General features: G+C 39.1%; 1 protein-coding gene across 13 annotated transcripts in view; it reads left to right on the top strand.

Annotated features, from left to right (window-relative positions):
* The window catches only part of LMO7 (LIM domain 7), a 133859-nt gene that overhangs the window by 84544 nt on the left and 33307 nt on the right, over positions 1–16008 (top strand). For 10 of the 13 annotated variants that reach the window (XM_065626732.1, XM_065626729.1, XM_065626737.1 and 7 more), the window contains 12 exons: positions 3578–3608; positions 4009–4122; positions 4602–4800; positions 5850–6102; positions 6600–6899; positions 7243–7533; positions 7794–7994; positions 8434–9150; positions 10663–10692; positions 12977–13094; positions 14087–14229; positions 15417–15858. In XM_065626732.1, coding sequence (XP_065482804.1) covers positions 3578–3608; positions 4009–4122; positions 4602–4800; positions 5850–6102; positions 6600–6899; positions 7243–7533; positions 7794–7994; positions 8434–9150; positions 10663–10692; positions 12977–13094; positions 14087–14229; positions 15417–15858 — 2839 coding nt within the window. The remainder of the gene's footprint in view (positions 1–3577; positions 3609–4008; positions 4123–4601; positions 4801–5849; positions 6103–6599; positions 6900–7242; positions 7534–7793; positions 7995–8433; positions 9151–10662; positions 10693–12976; positions 13095–14086; positions 14230–15416; positions 15859–16008) is intronic. The other 3 variants (XM_065626741.1, XM_065626740.1, XM_065626728.1) reach the window with 2 other exon arrangements.

The following is a 16008-nucleotide window of genomic DNA, read 5'->3' as shown; positions in this document are numbered from 1 at the left end:
AGTTGTACATAAACTTTTATTGAAACCACTGCCAACAATTAAGGTTCACACTTTGTGAATTAAAGTTGTACTTTTGAAATTTTGACACTGGGGTTAGATCAGGCAATGTAGATGATTTGCATTGTTTTTCTTTTAAACTTCAGAATTCATGCTAAAGTACTGAGACCGTGGCAGGAGCAGATGAAGTATTTGGAATAAAATTAGTTCTGCAAGGTCTTAACCATCCTCCTTAGCAGCTTCCTTTGCTTAGTTCAGATGTCTTTAGTGATGTTACATTGTTGGTGAAAAATCCTCTGGGAAGACAGAGAAGGTAATGTTTGAAATGACACGAAGTGGTTTAGTAAGTCGTCATTTGGACAGGATCCGACCTCTTTCAACAGCTTGTTTTTAAGATGCAACCTTGGCTGTGTCCTCCTGAGCAAAGCAGCAGCCTGCTTATAACTTTCAGTACAGTTGGCATTTGTTTATTCAAGCCAGAAATTAGGTTACACAGAATAATAATTTCATAAGGAATATAGTCTGCGCCAGCTGGGCTCTATGACGATTTTGGATGAAAACATCAAAAAGCAGACTTCTTTCACAGATGCCTAATGTAGGATTGGTGTTTATTTGCATTGATTAAGGTACTTCAGCAAGTGGGCTACCCCTTCAGTTCCTAGAATAGCTTTCATAGGACAAACATCTCTACAAGTTGTGCTATGTGTGCATTTCAGTGCTATAGACATTTTCAAAATGAGGTTATAATTGTCCCGGAGTGTTTAAAAAGCTTAAGGGCTACATTGCTGAAGTTCTTGCACTCCATCTTCTGATTTCTTCAAACGCAGGGTGAGAAACTAGAGGTTTTCAGCCCTGTGTGTTTAGAGCCAGACTTGGGAAGGGGAGCAGAGGTGAGAGCAGGAGCTCGCTGGGGGGTAACAGCAGGTTGTCAGAGAAGGTCGCGTCGTGTCTCCTCTCACAGCAGCACAGAACCTGCTGTGCTTGAGGTTGGTGCCTCTGTCTCCCCTGCTATGAACTGTAGCTGCTCTTGCTATACACAAGATACCCCAGTTGAATTCTTCGCACGTTATGGCATAGTGTTTACATTTTGATGACACTTTATGAAGGAGAACTTCTATTTAATGTAATTATTTCATTTTGTGTTTTTATTCACTGCAATTGAGTTTAAAACTTGTTTGTTTGTTTGTTGATGCTTACAGGAAAAGTTAATTCCTCTTGAAAGCTTTTCAGTTTGCATCACGTTTCTATCCAATAGATACCTGCCTGTCTATTTTAAATGAAATATACTGGAGAGTAACTGGGCTTATGCACATAAGCTCAGATATGCATCATGATCTTGGACAGGTTGTACATGTAAAAGGCTCTTATTTCATTCAGAGAATGATAGCAAGTGGACCCAAACTGCATCTTCTACAAGTTGCATGCCTTTTTGGCAAAAAATTGTATGCCTTTTGTTTTCCACGAATTCTAGGACAATACATTAATCATCCAGAATCCTCTTTTTTTTCCCATACTTAAGGGCCATCAAGTAATTAATATATGCCTGTATAAATAAGGAACGGATTGCTCTAGATTAACAGGGCTTCTCTTTTTTTCCCTTCTGCTCAGACTACATCTATGGTGAAATTTGCTTAAAATATTTGAAGACCAGTAGATGTAGTTAAGAGGAGAGTAGTAATAGAAGTGAAGAAACTTTGCTCACAAAGAATAAAAATCTTGTCCTTTTGCTTCCCTTGTTAGCTGAGCAAATGTGTGAATAGAGCATGGTCTCTCATTCAAGTGTCTAAAATATTTCCCTGCCTGAATTTTGTGTCTCAGCTACGCTCATTAGTTTACGTGAATGTCTTGTGTTGTACACAGGCCTAGTGTATTTATGATTATTCAAGTATAGAAAATATATTAAAATATGAAAACAGTTGAAGTGTTCTTCCTGTTGCAAATGATTGACCTAAATGATCCCAGAGAACTCATGGAAAGCAGACGTGGACACTGTTGTGTTCAGTCGTGTAGCTTTGCTCTACATGAAGGTTGACAACCTCTTGTATACAGGCCGCAGCCGACTAAGGGCAGAGTTTTTCACTGTTTGCCAGGCTGCTAAAGTTTGGGAGCAAACTTTCAGGCATCCTTAGCAAGGGCTTGCATGGCCTCTGCTTTTATAATTGCAAATAATGGAAGAAATTCTGGCCTAATAAAAGGCCCTTGGACCTTGAAGGTAAAGAATGTAAACCTTTAAAATGGTCTCTGTCAGGTGTGGGAAGCATAATGCTGATACACACCACTACAAGAATAATTTTCCATCCTCTGCTTGGGAAACCAACATGTCTCAAGTCAGCACATTAGGTCCTGCCCACAGTGTGTCCTGCAGCATGGACATTAGACAATAAACCAGGTACTGAAGTTAAAGGAAGAGGATTTTTTTTTTTTTTTTCCTTCAAAAATAGTCTCCAGTGAAAAAAGAACAACAATGTGTTTTGGAAGTGCTTTAAAAGGAAAAATGTAAATATTTCACATTAAAGGAGAAGGGTTCCTCCTTATTTGTCAGGAAGAGGTTACTGACTACGAAGCCAGTGACATCTCTGGTGTGTGATATAACGAAGCTGCAGGTGGGGATTCTGCAGGTCGGATCCATTTCAGGACTCTGTGTTCCTGGCAGCCTGATCTCTTTCCGACGTGGGGGGCAGACATGGCAATTACAGCTGCACCAAGCGGGAACGGGTGCTCTCAAACTAGGAGGAAGGAGAAGGAGGGGACAGTGTGTGTTCCTGCCCATTGTCGCGTTCCGTCAAATACCATATTTCCGTGAAGAGTGCCATCTCCCCTGACCAGGCCCTGTCATCAATTTGCCGACTTAAAACTGTCCCCTGAACCATTTATTTTACCTTTTCCCTGCAGCCTTTGACTGAGTGTGTGTTGGTGCACTTCTGAGGTGTACCACAAATTCACTATTTTCAAAGTTTACTAATGCTAGTGATTGCATATTTGTTTGTTTATTTTTGAAAAACAGATGTCTTACATAAAAGCAAACCAAACCCCTCCTTCCAGCCCTACAACATCTCTCTCCACATGTCCCAGTTTCAGTCGCTCATTTTTTGTCTGAAAAATACTCTTTAGGCTGAAGGATTCTCTGTGTCTGAGGCGAATAATTTGGAAAATATAATACGATTAGGAAAAAAAGTAACAATTGAATCTGCTTTCATATGGAACAGAAGATCTTCCTCGCTAATTGGGGCTGTATTTCCCAAAGTTATTAGCTTGTTTTCCTCTTTTATTTTGTTGGTAACTAAAAACTTTGGCTAATTAAAAAAGCCTAGAGCCTTTCCGAGTTCTCAAATCAGGAACTGTAATACATCAGCTAATTTCTTGCTTTACATGCAGTGATTGAAATAGTATGGAGTTATGCCTGTGAATCCAAAGCTAATTGCCTATTTTTTTTTTCTTAAACAGTCATAGTTGCATATTTTATACTAGACTCTAATTGGGCTTAAAGCCGTCTAAATTTTGAATAATAATTAAATTTTAAGTTGGAGATTTTAAAAGGTTTTGTTTTGTTTTGTTTTTCTCATTCCCTGCCCTGCTTCAGACCAGAGGAGACCAACAGAAGAGTGAAAAATGTAAGACATGCTTACTTTAATGCTTTCTGAAACAATTTCATAGTAATTCTGATTAAATATTTTTGAGACATTTCTGTTTATGGTGCTACCATGTTTACCTTATTCTTCAGCTGTTCATTTATCTATGCGAATTGGTGCCATTTTAGGATGATCTCTGTGCAGCTTACTTTCCCAAATAAATGTAATAATTAGAAACGGTACTTTTATCTGCTTACTTGAGATAAATGAAATGCATCATAACACTTTTGGTGGAGATACTAGCTAATGCTGTAGAGAAGATTTTACACTTTATTGTGGAAAACATCTCTAACAGCATTCTGAGGTGCTTTTATACTGGTACATGGTTTGAGAGGAGAGTAATTAAGTTCATATTTGATTTTTTTCATTTGTTTGTTTTTAGGTTTTGATTACCCTGTACTGGCTTGGGAGAAAAGCTCAAAGTAACCCTCATTATAATGGTCCATACCTCAATCTTAAAGCGTTTGAGAAGTTATTAGGGCAAGCATTGACTAAGGTAAAGAATCCAAAAAGAATAGTAAACGTATAGCCTGAATTTTATAGTTTACTATCCATTACAGCATCAACTCAAAACAGTCTGTTAGGGGTTTAATTTTATTCTTAGTTTGGAGAACATGGTCATTTGTTTTGTTTGTTTTCCTTGCTATCAAAGTCCATATGAAAGAAATTATTTTTAGCTTACACTGTTTTTTCTGCTAACTGTATAATCACAAAATTCAGAATCCTGTTCTTATTGATGTGCTAGATTGTGAAAAGCTTTGTCTTGATTCCTTTTAGCTAACATGAGAGAAACTGAAGACCTTGTGTTGAATCTCCTATCCAGGCTTTTGTATATGTTACTCTTAGGGTTTGCAGTAGTCTTTGGTAATGTTTTTTTGTGCACTCAAACTGCATTTTAAAAATTTTTGAGCAAAAACTCACAAGTGGCACTCGCACCTTATATTATTGCACACCTTTCGAAATTTACTCTCATAGGCGCTTGAAGAGTCCAGCCACCTGAACAGAAGTGGCAGGGATAGTGGGTACGGTGATATTTGGTACGTTGACCGGGGAGAGCCCTTTTCATCTTCTACTAGTCATAAAAGAGACGATTCCTTCGATAGCTTGGACTCCCTTGGTTCAAGATCCTCCACAAGTTTTTCATCAGATATAACCCTGAAAGGCGGCAGTGAAGGTATGTTTTTTTCCTCTTTTAAACCTTCTGTTGATGTATGTCTTACAAGTGTGAGAGAATACAAGGTATGGACCTAGGACTTTGAGTGCCCAGAACTTAAATTGGCTTCAAAAGCAACTCTAGTTTTGCAACTGCCACAGTTGCGTTTTGCTTAAGCAAATATTGACCTTTAACAGTTGGTAGAAACAAAGCAATGCAAACGTGAATTTTCCTAGGACGTGTTGCTGGGACTCTTGCTTTCACAACCACATTAGGGTGTGTGTACATGCAGAGTATTTTCCCATAGTTCAGGAAGTGAAATTGCTAGAATTCACACCCTGATGGGATCACCTAAAATTCAGCAGTTGCAGAAGTCTCTTGTCTTGTTCCTAGTGTGCGTATGTCAAACTCTGTCATCGCTCCATTTGTGAATATTCAATATTCAATAGGGTTTTTCCCACCTAGGTTAAAAAGTGAGTAGTAGTTGTCAGTTTTGATAGTTTGTCATGGGAAGAAGGAAGAAAGTTTGCGACATTGCATCCCTACATCTGTTTTGTTCCATGTGAATAACTTAAAATCTTTGGGCTGTGGCCACATGGAGCATTTCAAAGCTACATGTAGCTATGCTACATACGTGATGTACACTGGGCTTCTACTGGGCATTCATCTGGCGAGATGAGCATGTTGCTATACTATTTGCTGGTAACTTGGCTCTGTTAGTAACTTTGAGTGGCAAGTATGTTTTCAATTAAAAACTTTTGTGCTGTTTTATGTCTTTCCTCTAGAGGTTGGCGCTTTCTTTCCCGCAGGGAGCAGTGATAGTGAAAGAATGGAACGAATGTAGCAGGCATGGAAACCAAGCTCAGCTTAATGGACCTTATCACAGCTTTGCCACAAACTTCTAAAAATACCTCTCCTGCTGTCCTGTCAGTAGCTCAGCAAGTGTGCATCCAAAACATCTTGAATAAATAGTTAGATTGAGTTTAGTACATTTTGGTGCAAGTTCTAGCTAGAAGCTTGTGTTTAGAGAATTAAGCCTGGGCCTTCCCTTTTCTCCCCTTTCTTCTAAGGTTGTGAGAGTGACACAGACTCAGAACTGCCTTTCAAAATGCACGACTCCCATAAAGACGACAGGTCTTACCGTAGGATCTCTGTGATTGAACCGAAACCTACCGCTGACTTCAATCGCTTCTTACCCAACAAAAACAAGCAGGCGACGTATGTGCCGGCGCCCTTAAGGAAGAAGAGGACAGAGAAGAATGAGGACAACAGGAGGAGCTGGGCAAGTCCAGTCTTCACTGAGTCAGATGGAACATTTTCAAGGTACTAGTGTGCGGTCTTAGTAAAGAGGACTTTGATTTGGGACTTTTACAATAAATTGTTTCTTTATTAGTTAAAGAAAAACAGCTCTTGCTGCAGTATAAAGTATTTGGGTTTCCATATTTTAATGGGAGGGATGTTTTGGAGTGGTTGTGTAGTTGATTTTTTGTTTTGTGTTGGTTGGTTGGTTGTGGGTTTTTTTTTTTTGTTGTTTTTTGTTTTTTACTTTGTTTCATATAACTAGTTTTCTGGTATTTGAGTAATGTTTTGAGGGTGGTCACACTCCAGAGAGAAGGGATTTAAATGATCTTAAATGCAAGTTCAAGAGAGCTAGACCTACAGTTTTAGTTTCTTATTAAAGCCTTCCAATATATAGTGACAAATTTTGGTTGTCCAGCTTCTCACTGCATACACATGAGATTAGTGGGCAGTTCTTGGGTTTCATCATTACCTTCGTGACTTCACTGTCTTCATTCTGTTCCTGTTTTGGTCAACCTCAGTGGACGTGAAATGAACCCCGTAGCTTCCTGCCAAAATAGCAGAGCAGAGCGTGGGCTCACAAATCCAGCTTCGCTCCAGATGATCTATGAGTATGACAGTGGCTCTGATTCGGAAGAGGAAAGAAGGCTGCCCGACTTGGTTATGGATGACTTAGCAAATCGTAGATTTCTAGTCAAAAAGAGCCCTGTAAGCTCTGCTGCACCTGGACATCATTTCGTGTTGCGCAATGACTCTCCTAAATCTTGCTCACAAGAAAGTTATCCAGCTGGTCCACTAGCTGCAATGCTTGAACCACAGAGGTCAGAGATACTAATCCAAGATCCAGTAACTGTTGTATTTACCTAAATTGCAGTCCATAAATAACTCCATAAAGTTGGCCTTCTAATCGTCATTTTAACACAGCTGACTATTTGTTATGCCTTTTCTGTCAAACTTCATAGTTTTGTCAGAGGCAATAGGATGCTGATATAACCATTTAACTTTTTTTTTTTTTAAATATATTTCATTACTTCTGGTGCTGCAGTGGTGGAATTGAGAACTAATTTGCTTCATTGAACTCCTGAGCCAAAAAGCATGTCTTTTTTGCATTCTTTGTGTCAAGTTGCTCCTAAAATATCTTAACTGATTGGGTATTTTGAACAGTAACCGGAGGAGGCAGAGGGATTTGGATACTAAAGAGGAAAACAAACCAAGAGTTAACGTTTCTTCAGAACTATCTGGGTATTTTGATGAGGATGAGGAAGAAGAAATAGGCATCCCAAACATTGAAAAAGATGATCTCTATTTTCGCAAGCTAAGTTCTTCAGCGGCGAATACAGTTGTTGCTTTTGACAAATTTCTTCCTAAGTTTTGGACTCCAGAAGAAGAATTGCTATGGAAAAAAATCAGGAAATCCTCTTTCAAACCCTGGTATAAAGAGATTCAAGGGTTCAGGTGCGTTTTCATGCATGCCCCTGTTTCTCTCCTGTGTGCAAAACCTATAAATGAAGTGTAGTTTTATTACTTCATTTTTACTTTTCATTTTTACTGCCAGTGTAGCAGCAGGATATGTTTTTATCTTTTTTTTAATTGAGAAAATAATTGAAAGATTATTTTCTTTACTGTTGCACTGTTGCCACTGTGCATTTTACTCAATGACTACGCTTCATGATTTTTTTTCTTTCCCTCTGCTCGTTCTTTGTGCTGCTGCACAGTAGAAAGAAATCAGATTCTGAGGATCGGGAATTCGCTTACAAACAACGCTCTGCCATTGTTGCTAATCAACCAAGACCAAGTTTTGACTGGAACAGCAGTTGCAGAAGGGATCAGAACTATAAACCAACTGCTGAATATGTGGGAAGCTCATTGTCACAGATTGCAGAAGGAAAAATCTTGGAGGCCTCTGATCAGCCCAGGTTGATACTGCTGCATGAGCTGTACTCTTGCTGCATTGAAAAGAAATGGCTGGATATGCAACAGCTAAATGAAATTAAACCACGTCCTGTGCTTTTTTGGTTATTACTTTTTTTATTTTTTTTTTTAAATGTAAATCTGAAAGTTGCTGGTCTTCTGAAACATGTAAATGCAAAAGCATAATGTGCTGCATAGGTTACTGGCTTTGTGTGTGAGCATGTAAGCGTGCTGTTTCTGAGCAGGTCAGTATGCTGCGATACCTTTACGTTGGTTGACGTGTGCTGTGCTACAGTTAGTGGTGGTGAATGCCAAGTGGAGTCGTCGTACTGCTTGGGATACTGCAAGTCTAAACCAAATGTACATCACAATACATTGTGATCTGCTTGTCTCTTGCTAGTTAATGATATTTTTACTTCCCTCCTTTTGTTTTATATGCTTCAGTCAGTTTTCGTTACTTCAGGCCCTGCAAAAATACTCTGACTACTTGTCTTCTGAAACGAAGACCAAAATTGATCCTACTTCTGGCCCTAGGCTCATAAAATGTAGAAAGAATATTTCCTTTGTACCGGGATGCCAGCAAGGAGACACAGAAAATGGATATCTGTATCCAGATTTAGAAAACGATGACTTGTTTGTTCGGAAAACTGGGGCTTTCCATGTGAATCAAGTTGTTCTTCAAGATCCCCAGTATTTAAAAAAATTGTCTGATCGAGAGCCTCTCCTAGAAGGTGAGATCATTCTGCAACCCAGAGAGGGCCAACCTGTAATTCCAGATTTGGAAAAGGATGACATGATTTTCCGTAAAATCCTCTCTCAGAAAAAAGAGGTGCCTTTATCAGGTGCTCCAGATAAGTATCACCCGGCGCTCTTTCCTGATCCATGGAGTCTTCCGGAGGAGGTCCGGTCCAAATTTCTGTGTTTACTTGAAAAAAACACGACACCAGAAGAAAGAAAGAGCAATGGCAGAGTGCTGTCGCCATCTTCCCGCCATAAGAAGGACGATATGCTGACCCGCAAGATTGACTCTTGGAAAGTGGGAAGCAACGTCCAGCCAGTAAATTTCATCCCGGGTCCGTGCAGTGAAGAAGACTGGAAGAAGTGGGAAGCGATCAGGGAGGCCAGCAAAGTTAGACACAAGAAACGGCAGCTGGTGGAGAGGTCAGGTTGTGTCCCGCACGGATTGCGCTTGAGTGCAGTTGAACCCTTCCCATGCAGAAAAGCATCGTCTTGTGCTGAACCATTCGTAGATTGCCTATCTGCTATTTGTTCGTGGCGTCCTGGACGAGCTTTTTATTTGCTTTGAATAGAAGCTCATGACTGCAATACCATATTTTCAACCAAAAAATTACAATGTTTTCTAGTTTTAGGCTGCTATTTCAGAGAAAATAGGCTATCATACCTTCGGGCTCCAAGTTCTGCATAAGTTTCTTTCTGTGGTTAAACAGGACTAGTGATTATTCAAAACGCTGCGGAGGCTAGAAATATTTTCTTTTTTCCCCCCCCAATATAATTGTTAAAAACATTTCTGAAACACATGACTGCTTTAATGACAAATTCTGGAAATGGGCACTCTGATATTCTTGCTTGCACCTAAGTTTGAAAATGCTTGTAAACTGTCCTGCCACAGTTTTGAGATGATTAGATGAGGTGAAAAAAAAAATCGTGTTGTTTTGCCCGCCAAAAGTCACGATGCATGCAAATTGTGTGTCCATGTAATGTTAAATTCCACTATGACATTCTGCCAGTATTTCTCCCCTGCTTTCATACAGTCCCAATTAATGCTTTCCCCTAATCCTTTCCTGGTATACTCAAAATTTCTCTTCTCTGACTGACTACTGTCTTTAACTGCTTCCTAGCTCTCCTTCGGATTTTATACTTGCTGAGAGAGAGCAGGGTTTTGTATGTTTCCTCAGTTCTGAAAATACGGCATTGCAAGTTGCAGTTCTCCCAGCTGTGCATCATCACTTTGTGACTAAGACACTTCTGTGTTCCAGTTGATACTTTGATGTTGCTGTGTTTAATTTTTAAGCTTAATACTCTTAACAAATTGTGAGCTTCACTGAGGAATATTTCTGAAGTGCTTGGAAATATTTCACGTTTTAAGAATTCATTCAATAGAATAGAATACTCATGTTCAAGAATACTAAAAGCTCTCTTGAATCACACTGAATTAATTCGGTTCTCCACTTAATGTGCTAATCCTGTGTATAAGGCCTTTTGTTCTTATCCATTCCGAGTATTACTTTCCTTTAATATCAGAAATGGTTGAAGTAACAAGAAAACAGCCTCTGTAAGCCGGACTTCTTGTTGGGACTCAAGTCGGCATTAATTTTCGTTTCTTGAAATGAGTATCTCTTGAGCATCATGCTGTTCAGCAGCACTGGAATAAGTGGTGCAGAATTAATACAAGGCTCTATTTGTGCAGTGTTGCTAAGCCAGAAGCATTGGAAACTTGCAGGCAGCCTTTTTCTGTCAGTTTTCTGCCTGATCTACACATCATGCAAGTCCTGGTATGTTTTTTGACTCGTGTCAGATCCCTGATGTGCTGTTCCATGCTGGCTAGTCCTCAGGCTTTCAGTTTCCCTTCACTTTGTGAGAGTGCTGGTGTACTGATGGTGTTAATGTTGTTATGCATATTAAGACACTGAATCTTTTCTTTTGATTTCTCAGACTGCTTCAAAAGCTTTCTGATGAGCAAGGGTAAGTCTTATAAAAGCTTGAAAGATCATAATCCCATTTTTGCCTCCTCTTGTTTAAATTTTCATGCATGCACAGTAGCTAAAAACTCATGCTGAAACCAACTTGTGCATGCTGCTTTGTTGTTCTGTGCTTGGGCAATTTATGTAATGAATGTGAGACTAAAAGCTATGTGTCTGGCACCTAGGGTATCCAAGTCATGGTTATCAGGTATTTTGAAAAACAGCTCTGATATTTTATTCCTGCCAAAGTGAAGAACTTGGTGTTCTGTATTTAAACTAGGCTTTAAAACATTCAGAAATGTAAAGGAAGATTAGTAAATATTTTAATTTGAAGGCTGTACAGGTAGAATCTGAAATAATTAATGACATGGTGTTTATCATGGGAGTGATTAATGTGCTGTGGTTATTTTATATACTTCAGGTTATTGAATCCTCAGTGGTAAACTTACTGCTTAGTGTCATTTGAACTTGGGCCTTGTTTATGATGTACAGTGTGAATCAAAGAGAAATATTTTTCCACTTACTGTATGATGGCATGTTAAGTATATTTGGTTTATGCATGATTTTTAAAATTTTTGGTTTAATGTACATTTATTTATTTACTTATTTATGTTCACCCTGAGGCAAAACCTGGTAAATGGCTAAACACTTCCAGAAGAAGCAAGAAATGTTTGAGAATAAGTTAAATGTTAGGGGAGGGAGACTCAGAAGGCTCAAGTCACCAGTAAGATTTGGAAGTTAAGACTAGAATTGAAAGTAACATCCTGCTCCTTGGTATGAATATATGAATATATGCTTACTTAGGGCGTATTGTATTTAGGTCTAGATTTTCCTATTTTGTTGCAGGCAGATATAGAAACTCAAGAGAAAGAAAATGAAACCTTGGTCATGTAAGTTTTCTTGAACTCGTCTGGAACAATTTTGATACTTCTGTACAGTTCAGTTACGCAAAACTGTTTCTACATCTGATATAACTTAACTGTTAAAAAAACAAGGAAAAGAACTGTACAAGAAAAGAGTTTCTGCAATAGTGACGAGGAGATTTTGGCTAAATTTGGCATTCTTGCCATTCAGAAAATAAACAAGAAATTAGGTATGAAGAGTTAATGCCCTAGTCTTTATTTCTAGAGGCCAAAGTCTTACGTTACCAATGGAAGTGAGCTGGGCCTCTTGTGAGGAAGTGAGACAGTCTGGTTTCTTAGTTCAGACCTCCCTTGGCATGTAAGAGATTAGAGCAAGGCCCTGTGCTGAATCAGTCTTGTTTTTAACCCAGTTTTCTGTCATATCAGAGCAGTGCATTATTTTCAAGTCCTGTTAGAACTTCGTCACACCCCTCCATCATTCAGATTTTTTTTTTTTTAATAAATACCAACAGCAGTATTTTTTAAAAAAATAAAGCCCAGAAGCCTAGCTTTCCTTTTGTATTACGGAATCGAACCTTATGATGGAACACCTGTATTTTGCTTGGTGTCCTGTCCTATACCTAAATTAAAGGTCCTATTATGTTTATCACTGCAGTGTGAAAGAATAAAGGAGAAAATAGCATTGGAGAGAGGGGGAAAAACAAACAAACAAACAAAAACCAAACCAAAAGAAAACAAAAACATGAAAGGTGAGCTTTGAGGAATTTAGGTTAAAGGAAACTAGTGAGTAGGAGTTCATGGGGGAAACTTGTAGCCGTGTTGGAGAAATTAGTGAGAAGATGGCTGTGTTAGCCATCCTGACTTGGTTGGGAAGCATCAGGGAGGCTTGGGGAGGGGTAACGTAGTTTAGTGGGGCCCATGTTGTGCATGAACTGAGCATTTAGCAGTGAATGACTTATATCTTTTAGAAACGTGCATCAATAACTGACTTGATTTTATGATTAGCCTAAGGGAGGGAAGAACAGGAGGTGTTTCTGGGAATTTGGACTTGAGGAGGCGGGATGCCTTTTAGGTCAAAGAAAGGAGCAAGGTCAATAAGGAGAGTAATAAGTTTAAACAGAAGTAGCAGTTGTGTGCAAGGAGCTCACCGTGAATGATCAGCGTGGAGCTGCTACACAGCTACTTGTTCCCTTAACCTGATTTTATTTGCTTAAATATGCGACTACTGACTCAAGTGCTGGCACTAGAGCACGTCCCAGCCTTGCTCGTTCAGCTGCCCATGTGTTTCCTGCACTATTCGAAATAACACTCAAGCGCTCAGTTGTACTAATATAAATCTCTCTCTCTCTCTCGAAGGTTCCCTTGCATAAGCAATGGTTAAGATGCGATAAAGCAGAGTACTCTTTTTTTTTTTCTTTCTAGGAGTAAATCTTTGAATGATGTCAGTGCAGAGGAGATGCAGTCATTGCGCAAAATCCGTTACGAAGAACTACAGAAGATAAAAGAACAGTTACACGAACAAGATCTGAAGTGGCAAGAAGTAAATATTCCTTCTCACCCCTCCTCATGTGTCCTGCTGAAGGGCTGGATAAGGCTTGCATGTGTTGAAATAAAGCCTCCAGGCTTGATTTCTGTGAACATAAAGAGAAGTTAGGGCATAGTTTCATGTGTTTTCTGAAATTTGTGAATACTTTTCTTATGAAAAATTGGAATGTCTGAGTATTTGATCCTTTGGGAGAAAGGAAGGAAATAAGATTTCCTTGTGCAAATTCTTGAGGCTCCTATCCCCCAATAATTCTGTTTTAAATCCAGCTTGTAAACCAATGCAGTAGCTTTGCACAGCATTATAAGGTCACCTGAAGACCTTTCCTTTTTTATTAAAATCTGTGCTTGGCAATGATTACCAACAAGAAGCTGAAATTAAGAACAGAGCACCGAGCAAAGCAGTTCGTAGTTGTTTGTTTAATGCCTCTCAGTTCTAATATTCAGTACCTCTCTTAACCCATCTCTGGTATTTCATGGAGAACATTCCCAGTTCCTGTTGTGGTTTTACAGAAATTAGAAAATATAGAAGTATATGTTTTCAATTTGAAATTTCAGGCATGTTTATTCTTAAGCTAATGTATCAGTCTAACATACTAGTGATTTGGAAAAAAATAATATCCCAAATTCCAAAGCCTACAACAAAGAAGTGCAGATGGCATTTGCATTAGTTTCAACTATGTGTCATTGAAAGAAGTATTCTGGAATAAAATTGATAACGTCAAGGGGGAAGGCGGGGGGGATGGGGACGGAAAAGGACAAAACATATAATCTTTTCCACTCATAGTGCAGTAATTAAAACAGGCAGTGAGCCTGTAACCCCTGACCAAAATATGAGAAGCTCTTAATCCTTTAGGGGGAATGTGCCTGAAAATGTGGCCTCAATGCGAGTAGAACCAGGGCAGTAGGTAGCATGTGATGAGATGCCTCTAGATATACGAGGTCTTGAGAAAATCTGATTGTAGTTATATGTTCCTGTTATTCTTGTAGGATCTAGCAAAATGGAAGAATCGTAGAAAGAGCTTCACTTCTGAATTGCAAAAGAAAAAGGAAGAGAGAGAAGAAATAGAAAGGAGAGCCTCTGAGGTTTCTGGAAGGAGGACCAAGTCACTGAAAGAAATGCAGCAGGAGAGGTAATGACCCTAATGGGAGTGTTATGTTGAAGAACTTAAATCTGAGCTTTTTTATTTCCTTGAATTCTTGAGCAGCTTTTACTGACAAGTTGCAATTGATTCTGCAGAGATCTCCACAATTTTGGCTGCAAATTATAGTGTAGAAATCTAGGCAATTGAAAGGCGGAGTATTGTCCGCTGATGCATTATTTTCACAGAATGTTAGACAGTTTTGCTCTATAAATGATGTTTTACTCTGCTATGCATAAATAAATGTACCAAGAAGTCAGTATTTTCATCCACTTTAAAACAGGTTAAAACAACGGAGTGTTGAACTGGATAATTGGCTTTTTTGTTCCTGGATCAGCTTAACTATCTGTCTTTCCTCTAACATTGCATCTGCTATTCTTTTAGCCACAGTGGATAAATACAGCCTGAATTCTAATGTATATCACAGACGTGTAAACATTCACTTCATTTCCCCTGTATCCCCAATTGCTCCTCTAGGTTTTTACAGAACAAAATTTGTTCTGCAGAGTAAAAGGTATAAACTGAGTAGCACAGTACCACCTCTACTGGTGACAGTCTTTGGTTTTAGTCTTTTGAATAGAAATATGGATGCTAATTGTATTGAACATACGGTTTTGTCAGAATCTTGACAATTACGTAGTTAAGACTGTGTGGTAGTTGTTCTTCTTTCTGAGAAAGGAATGAATAGCAGGAGAAAAAAACCAAAACCAAAACCAACACTGAACTTCAGGACACCATCTGATTTTGTTATCTGAAATTTAGTATAACATTTTCACAGACAGGAGACATCAGCAGAGCTATACAGTTTAGGCAATATTATGGGACTACCTTCTTCCTGTTCTTCTTTAATCAAATCTGAATTTCTGAGGATAAATAACTTGAATAACTATATCATTTTCTTGGAAAAGAGATTTCTGTCATGGTGGCAATCTGATAATGTGACAGCAGTATGTCTGAGTGTTATGGCAGTGTTGAAATGGGGAGGAGGAGGAAGAAGATAAATTTTTTAAAATATAAAAATATTAATATTTTTTTAATTATGCCATTCATTTTCATTTACTAGAGAACGTGTTTCTTTGTTTATGCTTTGCCTTGAACATTCAGTAGTTGAAAGACTTAAGGCCAAACTGTTTTTCAAGTCACTTTGTCTGGTATTTTAACAAGCTCTGTCCCTCTAGGGAGGACAAAGACGACGACTTCTATGGGCAACGAAAATATGAACACAGGTGGACGTATTCACTGAGCGATGACGTGTTTAGTGAAGAAAAAGCACCTTCCACGAGCTCGGCAGCAAAAGATTACTTTTTGGAAGAAGATAGCTCCTACAAGACTAAGGATGGCGAAAGTGCGTATGCTGCACAACCGCGCAAGGAGAACCTGCCAGAGAGCTCGTCCGCTCGTGAAGCTCCCGCTCCGCCAAAGGGCCTGGCAGAGGAGCAGAGCTCGGCTCTTTTGTCTACCCGCTACTCGGTGAATGCTCAAACTGGGTCAGCTCAGGTTTCAGCTTCTCTCCTGAGAAGTTACCAGAAAGCTGATACCTCTAGGTTAACATCTGTGGTTACACCAAGACCTTTTGGAGTCCACTCAAGAGGAATCTCGTCACTTCCACGGTCGTTCACGGTAAGATTCCGCTTCATTCCCGAAGCCTGTAAATGTTGGGGTCTTGGGTAATGGGGGGGGAACAGTAGAGTTATAACATTTGTTGTTTTTAAAAACGTCTTCTGCTGTTTGAAGGCTGTGTTAATGGAGCAGGCAAGTCTGTTGCGGCTT

The sequence above is a fragment of the Caloenas nicobarica genome, chromosome 1 (assembly GCF_036013445.1).
Source record: "Caloenas nicobarica isolate bCalNic1 chromosome 1, bCalNic1.hap1, whole genome shotgun sequence".
NCBI classification, from domain to species: Eukaryota; Metazoa; Chordata; class Aves; order Columbiformes; family Columbidae; genus Caloenas; species Caloenas nicobarica.
This window is presented reverse-complemented; position numbering and strand designations above follow the sequence as displayed.